This window comes from Chaetura pelagica, unplaced genomic scaffold (genome assembly GCF_000747805.2).
Source record: "Chaetura pelagica isolate M959 unplaced genomic scaffold, ChaPel_1.0 scaffold275, whole genome shotgun sequence".
Classification (NCBI taxonomy): domain Eukaryota; kingdom Metazoa; phylum Chordata; class Aves; order Apodiformes; family Apodidae; genus Chaetura; species Chaetura pelagica.
This window is the reverse complement of record NW_009953486.1, coordinates 1,250,274-1,264,738: the sequence shown is the minus strand read 5'-3', so window position 1 is coordinate 1,264,738 and position 14,465 is coordinate 1,250,274. Positions and strand designations below refer to the sequence as shown.

The following is a 14,465-nucleotide window of genomic DNA, read 5'->3' as shown; positions in this document are numbered from 1 at the left end:
CTGTTCCCCCTTTATACTCTTAGTCCAAAATATTTATGTTCTTCAAAGAAAACATTCCTAAGCTAAACATTTTCCTTAGTCTGGTGTTTATTTGTGTCGTATCAAAACAATGTAAGTTTGGGTCAGGTGTCTGCTCAGCTGTGGCTTTAGTATTTCCTCTTGAAACGTAAACATAAACTGAAATATACCAGGCACCTCTAAAGATGTTACCTATCAGAGAGCTTAGAGCATCACTCTTTTTTTTTGCACCTCTTACCTTCATTTCCAAATGACTTAGTGGGGGAGAGAAAGGTGAGAAGCTGGTGACCTTAGTTACTTTTCTTGAGTAATATGGTGTGGGTTGAGCCTTGCCTTCCCACCAGACAGCTGTGGTGGTTTGGTCAGGGTGCTTCTGTCTCTTTCTGCTCTATAGAAAATCTCTGGCTTGTGGAATTGGAGTGGGAAAAGGCTTTCATGTTCTCCTCCAGCAATGATTGTTTGCCACTGAGGCTGGCAGGCCTTTGCATGTGATCTGTCTCTGTTACTCCAAGTGAAATACTGCTTTGAGGACCTGGGAAAAAGGAGGAACACGTGGTAAAGGAAGGATAGTGGTAAGGGAATGAGTGGCCAGCCAAAGAAAGTGACTTTGTACGTTGGTTTTGTACAAGAAGTTGTCAGGAAATACAGCCTTGAGGAAGGGGAGCTGGCATGCAAAGAGATGATAACAAAGGTGGCAAGGAGAAGAACCCAAAGTATGCACAGTTGTTTGTCTGGTTTACTTAATTTCTGTACTGCAGAGGGAGAATTGTCCCTTACATTGCCAGTGACAAACAGTGGGATTGAACATGTGGATTTCAACTCATGTAAATGTAAATTGTCTCGGTTTAGGACATGAGCAAACACAATTTTCTGTACTTCTGTTTCCCTCCTTGCATGCAGATGAGTCAGTGATACAAAATGTTGCTATTGGAATTCTTTGCAGAAAGTGTTTCATTGTACAAGGGGTCACTTGTCACACTTTGGTTTCCCTTTCTGAAAGTTACACAGTTTCCGCTTGATTATTGGTAGAAACAATCCTGTTCACTTGCTGCAGGATGGCTGGAAGGTTTGACTTACCATTAATTACAGTAACTTTCTCAGCCCAAACACTTTTTTCTACAATATATCTTTTTTTTCTTATTTTTATTTTTTTAATTAAGATGGAAAAGCAGCATATTATAAATGTCAGTGAGAACACTGTCCCCTAAAGGACAGACTTGAGTGCTCATCTGCAAGATGTTTATGAAAGAATAAGTGCTTTGGATGACAGGCAGTGAGTTCTGCCACTGATAACTTCTGCTTTTAGCAGTGATAACACGTAGGTACAATGTTGAGCTGATTTCTTTCTGACTCATGTTGTCTCAGCTGGTGGTGCATGTAATTGTTTCCGTGTTTCTTGCCCCCCCTGCCCCCCTTTCCAGCTGTGGCTGAATTGCACCTTTCCAATGAATTAATTAGGATGACTAAATCCCCCAAAACACACAAAGTGCATAAAAAAAGTAAGGTTGAGGGGGGTTTTCGTGGTTTGTTTGGGTTTTTTCCCCGTGCCATTGGCTGTGATTCAGCGGCTTAGATGGCAAGCTTTTTAATAGAGATACAATTCTAAGGTGCTGGATGTCTTCCCAATATTGAATCCTTGAATATGACTTGCTTTTTTTTTCTTGTTTTTCTCCTTTTATAGAATCATGGCAAGCCCAAGAACGAGGAAAGTTCTCAAGGAAGTCAGAGCACAAGATGAGAACAATGTGAGAAAAGTATAATCTTATTTAGAGGAGTTTTGTAGAATTTAACTTCTTTTGACCCACTCTAGCTGTATGTTGTGGTCTGCTTCAGCTGTCAGCTGTATGGCACTGGTATGGCTGACTAGTGAGAACATAAACATTGGGATATCTGAGTTAGTTCAAGTAACCTTTATTCCTAGATGTATTCTAACACCTTGCAGCATATTTAGCACAAGTTTTTCAGACATTCTAGTGATGCTGTAACCCCTGGAGTCTGTTGAACAGGTGATGTTTTGGGCACAGTTAATTAAAATGGTCTATTTCAAGGATCTTGATTATGCCCTGCCTTAATTTGAAAGCCTATGGACAGGTTCAGTTGTGTTGATATCAGTGCATTAAACCTTGAGTGGGGATTCCAGTCATAAGGACTGAAGTTGTTGCAGTGGATGAGCAATAAAGCTATTTTTAAGAAAAACTTCAGTTCAGATCTGCTCTCATTTCTTGCCCAAGTGTGGTATGACTGAATGTGTGTTGCACACTTCAAATGTTGCATATTCATTTTGCCAAGGAAACTTCAAGAGTTCTGTTTGGTTGCTTTCTCCTCCTTCAAAACAATCTGGAAATTAAATCCAGTTGAATTTTGTTTATTAATTTCAACTCACTCTTCTGTATTACCTCACTGATTTGTGGCAACTGGTACAATAATTTTTACAATCCAAGTCAGGCAAGTTAATGACTATTTCTTTCCATGCAGCATCAATAAATATTTGAAGGAATCTTATGCTGTCAGGGAAGGTGTATCCAAACACTAGGAACTCTCCATTCTGGAATTATTTTCTGTGTGTAAAGTTTTTGTGACTTTGTCTTTTTGAGCTGTGAAAATGTCACATGGTGGCAGAGTGTTAGAGATAATTGTTTTGCTCTTGCAGGTCTGTTTTGAATGTGGTGCATTTAACCCCCAGTGGGTGAGTGTGACCTATGGAATCTGGATCTGTCTGGAGTGCTCAGGAAAACACCGAGGCTTGGGAGTTCACCTCAGGTGAGCCTTGGAAGCAGATGATGGACTGAGTGGGGTTACCTCAGGGTGCATTATGGCTGGGAACAGAATGTATGCTTCCAGAAGGGTATAGAATGTCTCAAACCCAACATTTCATGGGCAGTTTTGCTTCATTCTCCTCTCCAAAGTGAGCTTTACTCTCTTTTGTCTGGTGTGTAATTATTTGGGAAGGAAATGACTAAAGCAAGGAGGCCAGTCAGAAGTATGTGTTTTGCTTTTCAGGGGGTGATTTGAAGCTCATTAGTGACTAGAAATTGCATAGGAAACGAGAGTTTGGAGCTATTCCATATGGTGTATGAAAGAAGAAATGGAATTACTGAGATGAGGATAAGTTGAAGGGTGTTTCTTTAGGGACAGAAAGAAATCAGTCAAGATACAAGTTTTAAAGAGCCTTCTTGAGGATGATGTCTCACTTTTTTTTCCCCCTTTGTGACCTTGTATTTCATTATAAGCAGGAGCATTGAGTAGAACAGGAGGTGTCCTCACTGGTCACTTACTGGTAACTCTGGAAACAGAAAAGAAGATCACCAAGTAAAGAATTATGGGAAAAGTTTCTTCTCCACAGTGGGTTAGGTTAATTTCTAGAAGTGAAAAAAGCTGCTTCTATCACCTCCTGTTGCTTGTTTCCTTTCAGTGTCAATACTTGGCATGATGTTCTGCATCATGTTTCTACACCCAAATTTTGAGATAGGTTGTAATAACCTTTCTATTTGTCCCTACTGATATAGCAGGAAATTATAAAAGCTGGAATTAGAATGTGTTTTTTAATTGCTTTTCAGTTTTGTACGTTCTGTAACCATGGACAAGTGGAAGGATATTGAGCTGGAGAAAATGAAGGCTGGAGGTAACAGCAAATTTCGAGAGTTCTTGGAGTCTCAAGATGACTATGATCCCTGCTGGTCAATGCAAGAGAAATACAACAGCAAAGCTGCAGCTCTTTTTAGAGATCAGGTAAGTTAATTGTGCATGTGTTGTCATCCCTTTGGAAGCACTTGTTTTTGAAGGGCAGAGTAGGGCTAGTAGCAACCTTTTGAACCTCTACAGTGGTTCTTAAAAGGAATAAGTTTTAGAGTGTATTTCCTCTTCAAACCAAGTTTACCTGGTCAAGGAAGTTGCCTAAAATCAGTTGGCTGTAATAAAGCCAGTGTACAATTCAACATTCCTAGCCTGAAATTAAAAATAAATAAAATCACCAATTGATTGAGCTGGGAAGCTAGAAACAAATGGGAAAAGTTACTTGTCCTCATTTTTACAGGACCACTGTATGACTTGTCTGAAAACTTCGAGCTAGCATTCTTGATTATTTTCCTACCTCTTCTAGGTAGCTACAGTAGCTGAAGGCAAGGAGTGGTCCATTGAAACTTCTCCTGCCAGGAACTGGACCCCACCTCAGCCTAAAATGTCTCTCTCTTCCACTCACCGGTATGTGTTCCTGTGATCTAATGTTGATAGAGCAGCAGCAGGATCAAAACCTGGTCTTTGAATGTCTGATGGGTTCATCCTGGTGATGGAATTGTCTGAACAATATTTCTTTTGCTGAAGTTAAGGAATAAGAGGTAGCAGGACTTGAATTTCCATAGTAATTCCCACTTCCTCCACCTGAACATTAAAAGTGAATAAGAGCAGAGTTTTTTATCTTGCCTTGTAGTGTACTTGAGGCTGGTCATGGTGTCAGTCACACATGGTGTGGCACAGCCCTACCTTAACTGCAGCACTGTTCCCATTCATGACTGAATGCCAGGGAAGAAAGAACAGACTTTCCCCTTCTGGTGCTAATTACTGATGGGAGCATCAAGGCTGGTCTGCAGCAGTTTTGTTTTTCTGCTTTTGCATGTGGTGTTTGTTGTTATTTGTACTAAAGAATCAAGTTAACTGAAAAAGCAATTGTAAATCAAGTGACCAATGCCTGGCCATCATCCAGCAGGTTCAGGGGCTGGCTCTAGTCTGAGTAGTGTTGTCTCTGTCTGGGTCTGCTGTTGCTTTAGTCACTCAATACTCCAGTGCCTTTTAGTGGTTCCATTAGAGTTCCCTACTTGGTAGGCAAACGAAATAATCAGTTCTGCATGTGTATGACAATGATAATACATCAAGCTGCATTGCTGAGCTGGTGGTTTTGCTTTATGCAGTTTGATTATTAAATCTTTCATTTCAACAGTTCTGCTGGACAATCTCAGACTGCAACTTCCTCTTCTGACAAGGCTTTTGAAGACTGGTTAAATGATGATGTCAGCTCCTACCAAGGGTAAATCAAGATTTATTGACTTATTGAGTGCCTGGCCCTTTAGCATAATCATGGCTTGGAAGCTGTACTGCAGCCTTACACCTGTGATCCTCATTCCCTAGTTAACAGTTCTTCTTTATTAGTAAAAATATGTGGATAATATATGATGAAGGTCAAGATGAAGGAATAGTGCCTCTTAATGCATTTGTGTCCCAAAAATGTTTGAATAGTGTTGAAGAGAGAGCTTGGAACTCAAAAGGCTGCTGTGGTGGGAACCTAGGGAACCATTCCAAACCTGGGAATCTTTAGTGTATACAGTATCTTAAGTGATTTGAGTTAAACAGGAGTGTTTATAAAGCTAACACTTCTTTCTTTTCCCATTTTCATGTATCACTTTATTAGGACTGACTGACTTCTGATGTCAGTGATCCATTGAACCAGGAGAATCAATAAGACCACATTAGCTTATGTAGGTGACACTTTGATTTGCAAGGATTCCCCAGTGGAACCTTATTGGTCTTTATGAAGTGAGTGGGTTTGTATTTTGGGTGCTACATGCTTTAGGACTTTTTTCCCAGCTGTATTCTGAAGTCTGTTAAACAATTGTGATTCTTTCATGCTTTTCAGTTTGTGTTTAATGTTTTAATGGATGGATACTAATACAGATTCATTTTCTTATGGTAGTGGCCAAGAGAATCGCTACGTGGGGTTTGGAAACACAGTAAACCCTCCAAAAAAAGAGGATGACTTCCTGAACAATGCCATGTCTTCATTGTACTCTGTAAGGAATTCCTCAAAGCTTTCTGGGACCTGAATTACTCTCTTCTTCTATTTTATCCCCTGTTGTGGGAGAATATTATAAACAGAAAAGAGAAGCTGTGAGTAGATACAGAGAGATGTGTTGGTTGTGTTCTCAAAGAGTGAAGAAGGTACTGGTGGACTTGAAAAGGCAAAACAAAGGGAGAAACTTGAGCAAAACTTAGGAATTATGCCTGGGGAAATAAGGAAATGAGGATATAGGAATGGATTAAGAGCTAGTACTCAACAGGACTTGGAGAAAAACTAAAACAAGTAGTCACCTGTGGAGGTGGCAGTTAGGCTGGTAGTTCTCTAATGAGATGAGCCATATTAGGTATGTTCAGTGGAAAACAAGTGTGATGTGTGTGTACATGGGTGCCAGAAGCCCTGAGCAGTGATGAAAACATTTGAAATACTTGTGACAGGGTGTGAAGAGGGAGCAGCATATGGCTGAACAGTTGTCATGATTGAAGGAGAGACAGGGAAAGAGGCGTTGTTGAAGGAAGATGGGAATAAAGTTGAAGCAGTCAGGGACATATTGGTGCTGTGATAGGCTGCAGGGTAACAGTGCTGAACAAAATGTTTTGTATTTAGGGTCACTTTGAAATACAGTAAGGTTTTTCTACCAGGATTAATGACCAGTAGTCCTCTGCAGAGGCTCATCATATTGTTCTGAATATCCACACCAGGTTCCATTGTTTGGTTTTTAAAAAAATGGAATAATTTCACTGAAGCACAATAGAAGAAGGTAAAGCCTTAGCCTTTGGAGAGTATTCAGGTGAAAACCACAGGGTGCTTAGTATAGCTTCCTGATCATGTTATAGATTGTAGGCCAGACAGTTCCAATGAGAAACCACATCTCAACATATTCAGATGTGCCAAGACAGCAAAGGAGAGATGACACCGATTGTCCAAGTGACTGTCAACCATGATGTGAATGCAGGATCTCCTGGAAATTTATGATTAAAATGCCCTCTTGTGGCCACACACTGCAGAGCAATTTGAAGATTGTATTATAGAGACTGAATATTTTGTGTATATTCATTCTGGTGAGGAAACCAGTTTTCCTTCCACCGTGTATGACTTTTTCCTCACACGTGCTACATTTATGTAAATACATTATTTTCTGCTGTGTTACCTATCAGAAGGCACATTTTCTCTGGAATTTGCACTGACTGCTCTATCGAGCTTGTTCTGTGAAGAGCAGATGTAATTGTAGTTCAATCTTTAATTCCTTGAGACTCTGTAACATAAAAACTGAGACACATCACTTTGCCTTCTGTGCAAATAATGATAGAATTATTTTTTAGTGTGCTAGCCTAGGACAAGAAAAGCAATGAAGAAACTTCAAAAGGACAGGCAAAATATATTTTTTACTGCTTCTTAAAGGTGTTCCCTCAACCTAAATATGTTGTGTAGTCAAATTAAATAGAAGGAGTAATAAAAAAAAATAAATCTATTACTTATGGCCTTGTATGGAAGTCTGCCGAAAAGGTAACATGTTGCCAAAACATCCACACTTGGATGGAAATTAAATTGATAAAAGGCAGTGGCAGACATGGACATTAACCTTGCATTTGGAGCACCATGTTTGAGATTCTGCAGGACATCTGGAAGATAAAGTTTGTTCATGTTTTTTATCCATTCAAGTATGATGGGGTGTTTTCTAACTTTTTTTTACTGGGCAGATTCTGGATGAATGGGCTGATAACAAGACCTGAAATCTAAACAGTTGAGAAGTGATTTGTAATGGTTTTGTTTAAAAAAGAAATCATTAGAATTACTCTCCTGCTGCACTTTCTTTTGGCTGATTTCTTAATCAGTGTCTGCCAATCAATAGTTAGAAGAAATCTTTTCCCATTCTTTAGACAAAGGTCTTTTAAGAAATGTCCCGTGGTTTTCAGATTTTGCAAGAACCAATAAGGCAAAAATAAAGCTTTGTTTCCTTTGTTTTTAAAATATGCAGGAAACAAGCAGTTTGAAGCTCTATCATGAAATGAAAAATTGCTGAATTGGCATTTTAGGATTTGCTGCCTCACGTTTTTGAGCCCAGAATCTTGTTTTACTATACTATTACTTGTTGAAAACCAGTCTCTGTTTCCTCAAGTTTTAGTATCTTCTTTTGTTTTCTCACTTTCCTTGGGGGGGATTTCTTTTTGTGTTGCCATTTTTAGTAAAATAACATCTGAAGTATTCAGGTTTGTTCAAATTGCAGCTGTTCTGGCACATGTAATGAAAGTTCCTTGCTGCATTACACTTAAATGAGAGACTAAAGTTTTTGCTTTTACTAGTGAGTAAATCTTAAAACTACAGGACATGTTGTATTGAAGAACATTCTGACTTAATTTAACTTCTAGTAGTGAACACTCTTATTCACATGTAGCTTATGGTGTTCTCTCTTTAAAGGGATGGAGCAGTTTTACAACTGGAGCAAGCAAAATTGCCTCAGCTGCTAAAGAGGGTGTAAGTAAACAGAACTTATTTCAATGTAATTCTTGTGAATTCACATATTCAGTTAGAGTTCCAGCAGGGATGTATTTTTAAAAGGATTACCAAGACAAACTAAACCCTGCTCTTTGTGTATCTTTGCCTATAGCATATAAAATAGATGCATGTTGAATGTAGATGTCTGCCTGAGCTGGTTCTCTTGTATCTGGATGGATGTTTTTATAAATTTGTTGACTGGTTGTAAGCATCTAGAAAAAGCAAAACTGCCATGTTTGTATTCCCTTCAGAAACAAACAATCACAGAATGTTAGGGGTTGGAAGGGACTTCTGGGAATCATTGAGTCCAACCCCCCTGCTGCAGCAGGAACACCCAGGGAAGGGTCACACATTATGGAAGACAAAAATATTGCTGCTCATCCACATTGCCACACCAAGGTCTATATTGAAGACCCTTCCTTCCCCCTGTTGTAAGATGAGAAAGAGTGATGCTTTCCCAGAGCAGTCTGGGATACCAGAAGTGGAGATGTGGAGATTTTATGTTCATTGTGAAATTCTAACAAAGGTCCATTCATCCTGGAGAGGATCACGAGACATTTCTGGATGTGTGAGTTTACTAGGAATAAAGCCTTTGATTTTTAAACTTGAATGTATGTGCTTCTTTTCACAGGCCAGCAGGTTTGGATCTCAAGCAAGTCAAAAGGTGATTATGGATTTATCTCTGTCTTGTTGACTGCAATTGGCTTTAAACGTCATGTATTTATCTGCACCAGTTGATTTAGACTTGATCATCAGCAGACCAGTGTGTTTATCCTTCATGGTGCAAAATAATTTCTAGGTTCTAGCTTTTGGAGGGAATTGCAATCAACTGCAGTGATCAAATTAAGCAAAAAATAAGCAGTGATGCTCTGCTGTGTGTAACTGTCAGGTGTGCTGGAGAGGCAGCAGAATGAAATGCTTTGATTCATGTTTGCAGACTTAAAATACCCTTATTTTTGTGAACTTTAACTGTAGTCTTACTTTGAAGCAGTTTACTTGGGGATACAACATAATGCAAACCATCTTCCCATTGCTAAAGAAAAGACTGCAAATGTGAACTGCTTAATATTGTTATTAAATTAAATTGCCTGTGTCTATTTTTAAAAGCAGCAATTACAGAAGCATTTCCTCTTCCAAACTAGCCTTAAAGCAGAGACTGTCAGATCAGAAGCAGGATCTGTTTGCATGGAAAGGTTTTAAGTTCAAAGTGTAAAAATGTATAAAAGAACAGGATGAAGTGTCAGAGTTGTGAGTGAGAGAGGACTTAAATGTGTGATAGCAGGATGCTGTTGCTCAAAGCAAGTTGGAAACTGCAGGTGCTGGTGTTCAGATGTAACAGTTGGATGTTAATGCTCCAGACAGCAAGTCAAATCTGGGCATCTTTTGTAACAAAAATGCCTGATTAAAGCACCCAAACTTGGTATTTAAAAGCTTTAAAGTATTTGCTGCTTGGCTTACTTAATCTGTGTGTTCTCCAAGTCTTCCTCTTCCACTCCTTCGGGCAGTTTCCCTTGTAGAAAACTGGTCTTGCTTTGGCATTTTTAGCACATGTAAACATAATAGTAAGTGTAACAGCTCATTACATCTACTGACAAGGACCACAGCAACGTGGTGCTTTAGAGGCTAAGCTGTGTTACTGTAACATGAATTTTGTTCCTGATCTTTTGCTCTGTAGAACAAACTGAGTATCTTTTTGATGTAATATATTGTTTAAAAGTATGTTTAGTGCCCAGTGATTCACTGTTTGTCTTGTCAGTAGATGTCAAAGTTGGAGAAGGTTCATGCTACTTAACTTGCCTGAAAAAAATGCTGCCAATGTTTTGCTAAAAGCTGCTTCTACCTTCCTTGCTCTTTCTCTTTTGCTGTCTGGGTAAAGTTTTGGGGCTACAAGCAGCAGCCAGAGCCGGTAACACCCTCACATATATTCTTGTGCATGGACTCCTTGTCAGTGTTGGTGCTGAATATGTGCATTTGCTCTTGAGCCATGTTTTCTTCTTTTTTTTTTGCCTGAAGTCATATCTGTTTAGAATAATTTGTGTTTCATATGGTGACGTTTCTTCCAACCTATTGAAAATAGGTTGGAGAGAGGTATCCAAGCTCTGCACTCTCACGAAATGTGCTGTATGTTTGTCCATGCTCTTTATAAGCACAGATGACTTCAGGATTTCTGTTTGCATGCCTGGTCCAGGAATGCAATGTGCCAACAACTCCTCCAGGCTGTTGGTTGAAGGCAGGCTCTCCAATAAATGCCCCATTATGGAGTGTATGCAGTGGTGGTTAGAATGCTGTCCTGAAATCAACAATGATAAAGAAGCAGTTGCAATGCAAACACAATTGGACCCAACTCTTCCCTTTCCGTATTTACAAAAGTATGTGGTTGAGTAAATGGGATAATATGAGAATTCTTCCTGATTCTACCCATGACTTCACTTAGCATATTTGAATTGTTAGTGTGTAACACTCCTTATTATGTAACATAAACAGTGTGGCAGGTTTAATAGACTCTGAAGGATTTTCCAAAGCTGAAAAATTCCTTTTCTTGCTTTTCTTACAAACACTTTCCAGCCTCACTTGCAGTGGAAAGAAGCCTTATGTGATTTGCATTCACATTTCTTACTAGGTGGAAATGGGGTTTCCTTTTGCCTTTGTCTTCTCAAATAACTTTTGAAAGGGTAAGGAGTAGAAATATTGGAGATAATGGTGGTTGAGTAGAGGGGAGATCCTAGTAGTGCTGTGGTGAAGGGAAAAGCTTTTTAGATACCTGGGAATCTGTGGATGGATGCTCCACCCCCAGGAAGAATATGAATGAGGGCTCACACCGTGACAATGTCAACAGTGAGACAGAAGAAAACCCTTAGGAGAACTTAATTTCTGCTAATGTTGAGGAATAAAATTTGTCTTGCCAGCAAATTGGCCCTTTTGGATTAATTAAGCTAATTCAGAAGGTGATCAGTATAACACAGCAGTTTTGAAGAAAAGTTTAGATTTATCAAAGGCTTAGTAGGGGAAGGAATGATTTAAAATTCTGCTCTCCATGTTAGTATCATTTCTGACTTAGACTTGGGGGGCTTACATTTTTGTGAGATGTCTCTGAAGCACAATAGCTCTTCTTGTTCTGGATTGCAATAAATTTATGAAGTTCATTGTTTTCTCTCCGTGCCAACCTGAAGCTGTTAAAATGGATGACAGAAATCTTCTGGCACAGCTTTGCTTCTTGTGTATTCCTTAGAGACAATTGGGCTTTTGTTAATAGATAACAATGACAGCTCTACAAGACAGAAGAACTGAGGGGAAAATTGGCCACAAACATCTAATTCTACAAGTTGTTCCATTAGTAAGGAAAAAGAAGGATAGATGGGGTCTTCCAAATATTCAGTTGCAGGTACTAGCAGGGGGTCCATTTTCTAGGCTGTTGCTGGTTGAACCATTGCTTCTGCTTTCAGGTCAGACTTTGCTTGAGCTCTGGGCATCTCCAACAACCTATTGCCACGTGCTTCTGTTTTTAATGGATTTTCTTGTAATGTTTTCTGCAGCACTTTGTGCTTTTCAGCTCATTCTGCTTTTACAAATCAAAGCTCAAGGCCTCCTGTGTTTTTGGAGATACTGCTGAGAAATTAGCCTGCACCTGCAGAAAATGTTGGCTGTAGTTGGTTTGGCTTTTCTTGCTTTTGGGTTTTTTAAAAAAAGGAAAATATAACTGACTTTGTTTTTGTTTTGCTTTTAAATAGGCATCAGAGTTAGGTCAGACATTAAATGAAAATGTTCTCAAACCTGCACAGGAAAAGGTAACTTTGGAACTAGTAAATTACTTGCAGCACATGGTTATGCTGACATAGGGAGTGATTGTGTCCCCCTGCCACAACTGCCCAGTTTGTCAGTGCATCCTTCTCTATTTTCATTCACTAGCATAGCAGCAATGGGGAAACACAAATAATTCTAAGCCATTATGTTACCAGAGAAAGTTAAATGAAGGTAATTTCCCTTTATCAAACTTTCTTGTGTCCACAAGAGCCTATTGTATGGATTTCATGCTTTCAGTAAGGGAAGATGGGACAGGATGGAAATGCACCCTTAATGGGTATAAAAATCAGTTATTACAAACAAAAGAATTGATCAGTACTATCCTGGAGTGTTAGGTTCATGGTGTTATACTCATCTACCTGCCAGCAGTGTTTTAGTTCAGTTAAGCATCTTTCAGTCACTGTAGTTTGTCTGCTGCCTCATTGGGGCAGTAGAATTTGGGGCAAAGTGCATGTTTAAGATGAATGGGCACAATTTATAAGCAGAAATAACATGTTCTTGCAACCTTTATTTGGTATTTGTTCAGAATATTCTGGTGGTTGGTTAAACCCAAGTTTGCATGCTGAAGTAACACTTGTGTTAGTTGTTCTAGTAGCTGTCTTGGTTCTGGGAAAGTAGTTTGAAGTAGATTTTCATCTTCCCTTGACAGTTGTTTGTTAGTGATGACAAACATGTGGCTGCTGGTACTTGCAGCAGCTGTTGGAGGAGAGCACATGGGCTGACCTGAAGAAACAGTCACTGGTGGCATGGAAAAAAGCAGGGCAGCCCTCATCAGGGACTGCAGATTTTATTGAAAGATTCTCCCTAGTGTAAAATGTTGCTTTCCTGTTCCATATGTTTACAAAGAATGTACTTCTGCATCTTCCCCAAATGGCATGTATTTGTTCTGTGCTTCTAGAATTTTGGATCAGCTCCAAAATGTTGATGAAGTCTCTTCTAAGAATGTGATGCTCTCCTTACCTACCTGCCTTTTCTCTGGATATATTGGTTTTGATAAAGCAGACTCATTTTACTCCCCTAAGAGAAGCAGTTACACCACTCTGGGACATGGATTAATTTTCAATTTTAGAAGAATGGTTTAATCACATCACAAAATAATTTATCTTGAATTATCTTTATTAATTCAACATTCTTTACATAGCATTTCAAATCACAGAAGAGTCTAATGGGTTTCCTATTCCCTAGAATTATGCACAACTTATATTCCATAGTGCTTAGATGCATTATTTTCAGGGTTATTTTTAGGGTGCATTTCCTTGAGCTGATTTTTAGTTTGTAGGACAATTTAATGAGGATGTTGCATACTAGATTAAAAAAAAAAAAAAAATCCATTTCCCTTAGGATGTTTTGCTGTTATTTCTAAATTAGTGTTACTTTATGAAGTAAGTGTTTAGTAATCACTGCCTGGAATGTATATAATAATATAAAGTCACTTGCTTTGTAACAGCTGCCATTTATTAATTGGTGAAAGGCACCAATTTTATTCTGGTTGACCAAAGTTCAAAGCCTTTTTAATATTTAAATAAGCACATATATGAGATAGAGAATAAAAAGGATCAGAGAGGTTTTTAATCTCTCCAAACCAAATATTTGTATAGTAAGAGGTATTTATAAAATGTTACAGAATTGTAGAATGGGTTGGAAGGGACCTTCAAGTCATCTAGCTCCAACCCCCCTGCATGGGCAGGGACACCTCCCACCAGCCCAGGTTGCTCCAAGCCCCATCCAACCTGCCCTTGAACACTTCCAGGGATGGGGCAGCCACAGCTTCCCTGGGCAGCCTGGGCCAGGCTCTCACCACCCTCACACTAAAAAATTTATTCCTAATATGTAACTTCAATCTCCCCTCCTCCAGTTTTGATCCCTTACCCCTTGTCCTCTCACTACCAGCCCTTTTGAAATGTCATGTTTGCAGCTTTTTTTTGTATTGGTGTTTTTTGCTCAGCATTAGTGTAAAGATTGATACCTTCCTCAAACTGGATGTATATCAGTAGAAAATTCCCACAATCTTCCAAGGACTGAAGTTCACTCCATTAGACATCAGTGGACTTGATATATCATTTTCTTAACTTATTTAACTTTGACTCAAATATATTTTGATTCATTATTAGTATGAGTTTGGTATAATTTTTTTTACACTTTTAGCTGCTAAGTCCAAGTAAGCTTGCCTTAAGGTCTCAATAATGCTTTATTTTGTGACTAATTACCAATACTTTGATTCATGTAGGTGAAAGAGGGGAAAATATTTGAGGAGGTCACCGTGGGGGTATCACAGTTGGCCAGCAAGGTATGAAGAGGCCTGCCTGCCTTCAGGAGGCCAAACAGCAAGCCAGTCTCCATATTCTTCTGAAGAGTTTGTAGGGAA

At 39.1% G+C, this 14,465-nt stretch overlaps 1 protein-coding gene across 2 annotated transcripts in view; it reads left to right on the top strand.

Annotated features, from left to right (window-relative positions):
- The first annotated feature begins 1,703 nt into the window (after window positions 1–1,703).
- ARFGAP1 (ADP-ribosylation factor GTPase activating protein 1) overlaps window positions 1,704–14,465 on the top strand; it is a 14,937-nt gene continuing 2,175 nt past the window's right edge. Inside the window, exons 1-11 of one of the 2 annotated variants that reach the window (XM_009998606.1) lie at window positions 1,704–1,763; window positions 2,669–2,778; window positions 3,576–3,747; window positions 4,118–4,218; window positions 4,952–5,038; window positions 5,702–5,798; window positions 8,222–8,278; window positions 8,931–8,963; window positions 10,176–10,205; window positions 12,028–12,084; window positions 14,328–14,387. In XM_009998606.1, coding sequence (XP_009996908.1) covers window positions 1,704–1,763; window positions 2,669–2,778; window positions 3,576–3,747; window positions 4,118–4,218; window positions 4,952–5,038; window positions 5,702–5,798; window positions 8,222–8,278; window positions 8,931–8,963; window positions 10,176–10,205; window positions 12,028–12,084; window positions 14,328–14,387 — 864 coding nt within the window. The remainder of the gene's footprint in view (window positions 1,764–2,668; window positions 2,779–3,575; window positions 3,748–4,117; window positions 4,219–4,951; window positions 5,039–5,701; window positions 5,799–8,221; window positions 8,279–8,930; window positions 8,964–10,175; window positions 10,206–12,027; window positions 12,085–14,327; window positions 14,388–14,465) is intronic. The other variant, XM_009998607.1, reaches the window with a different exon arrangement.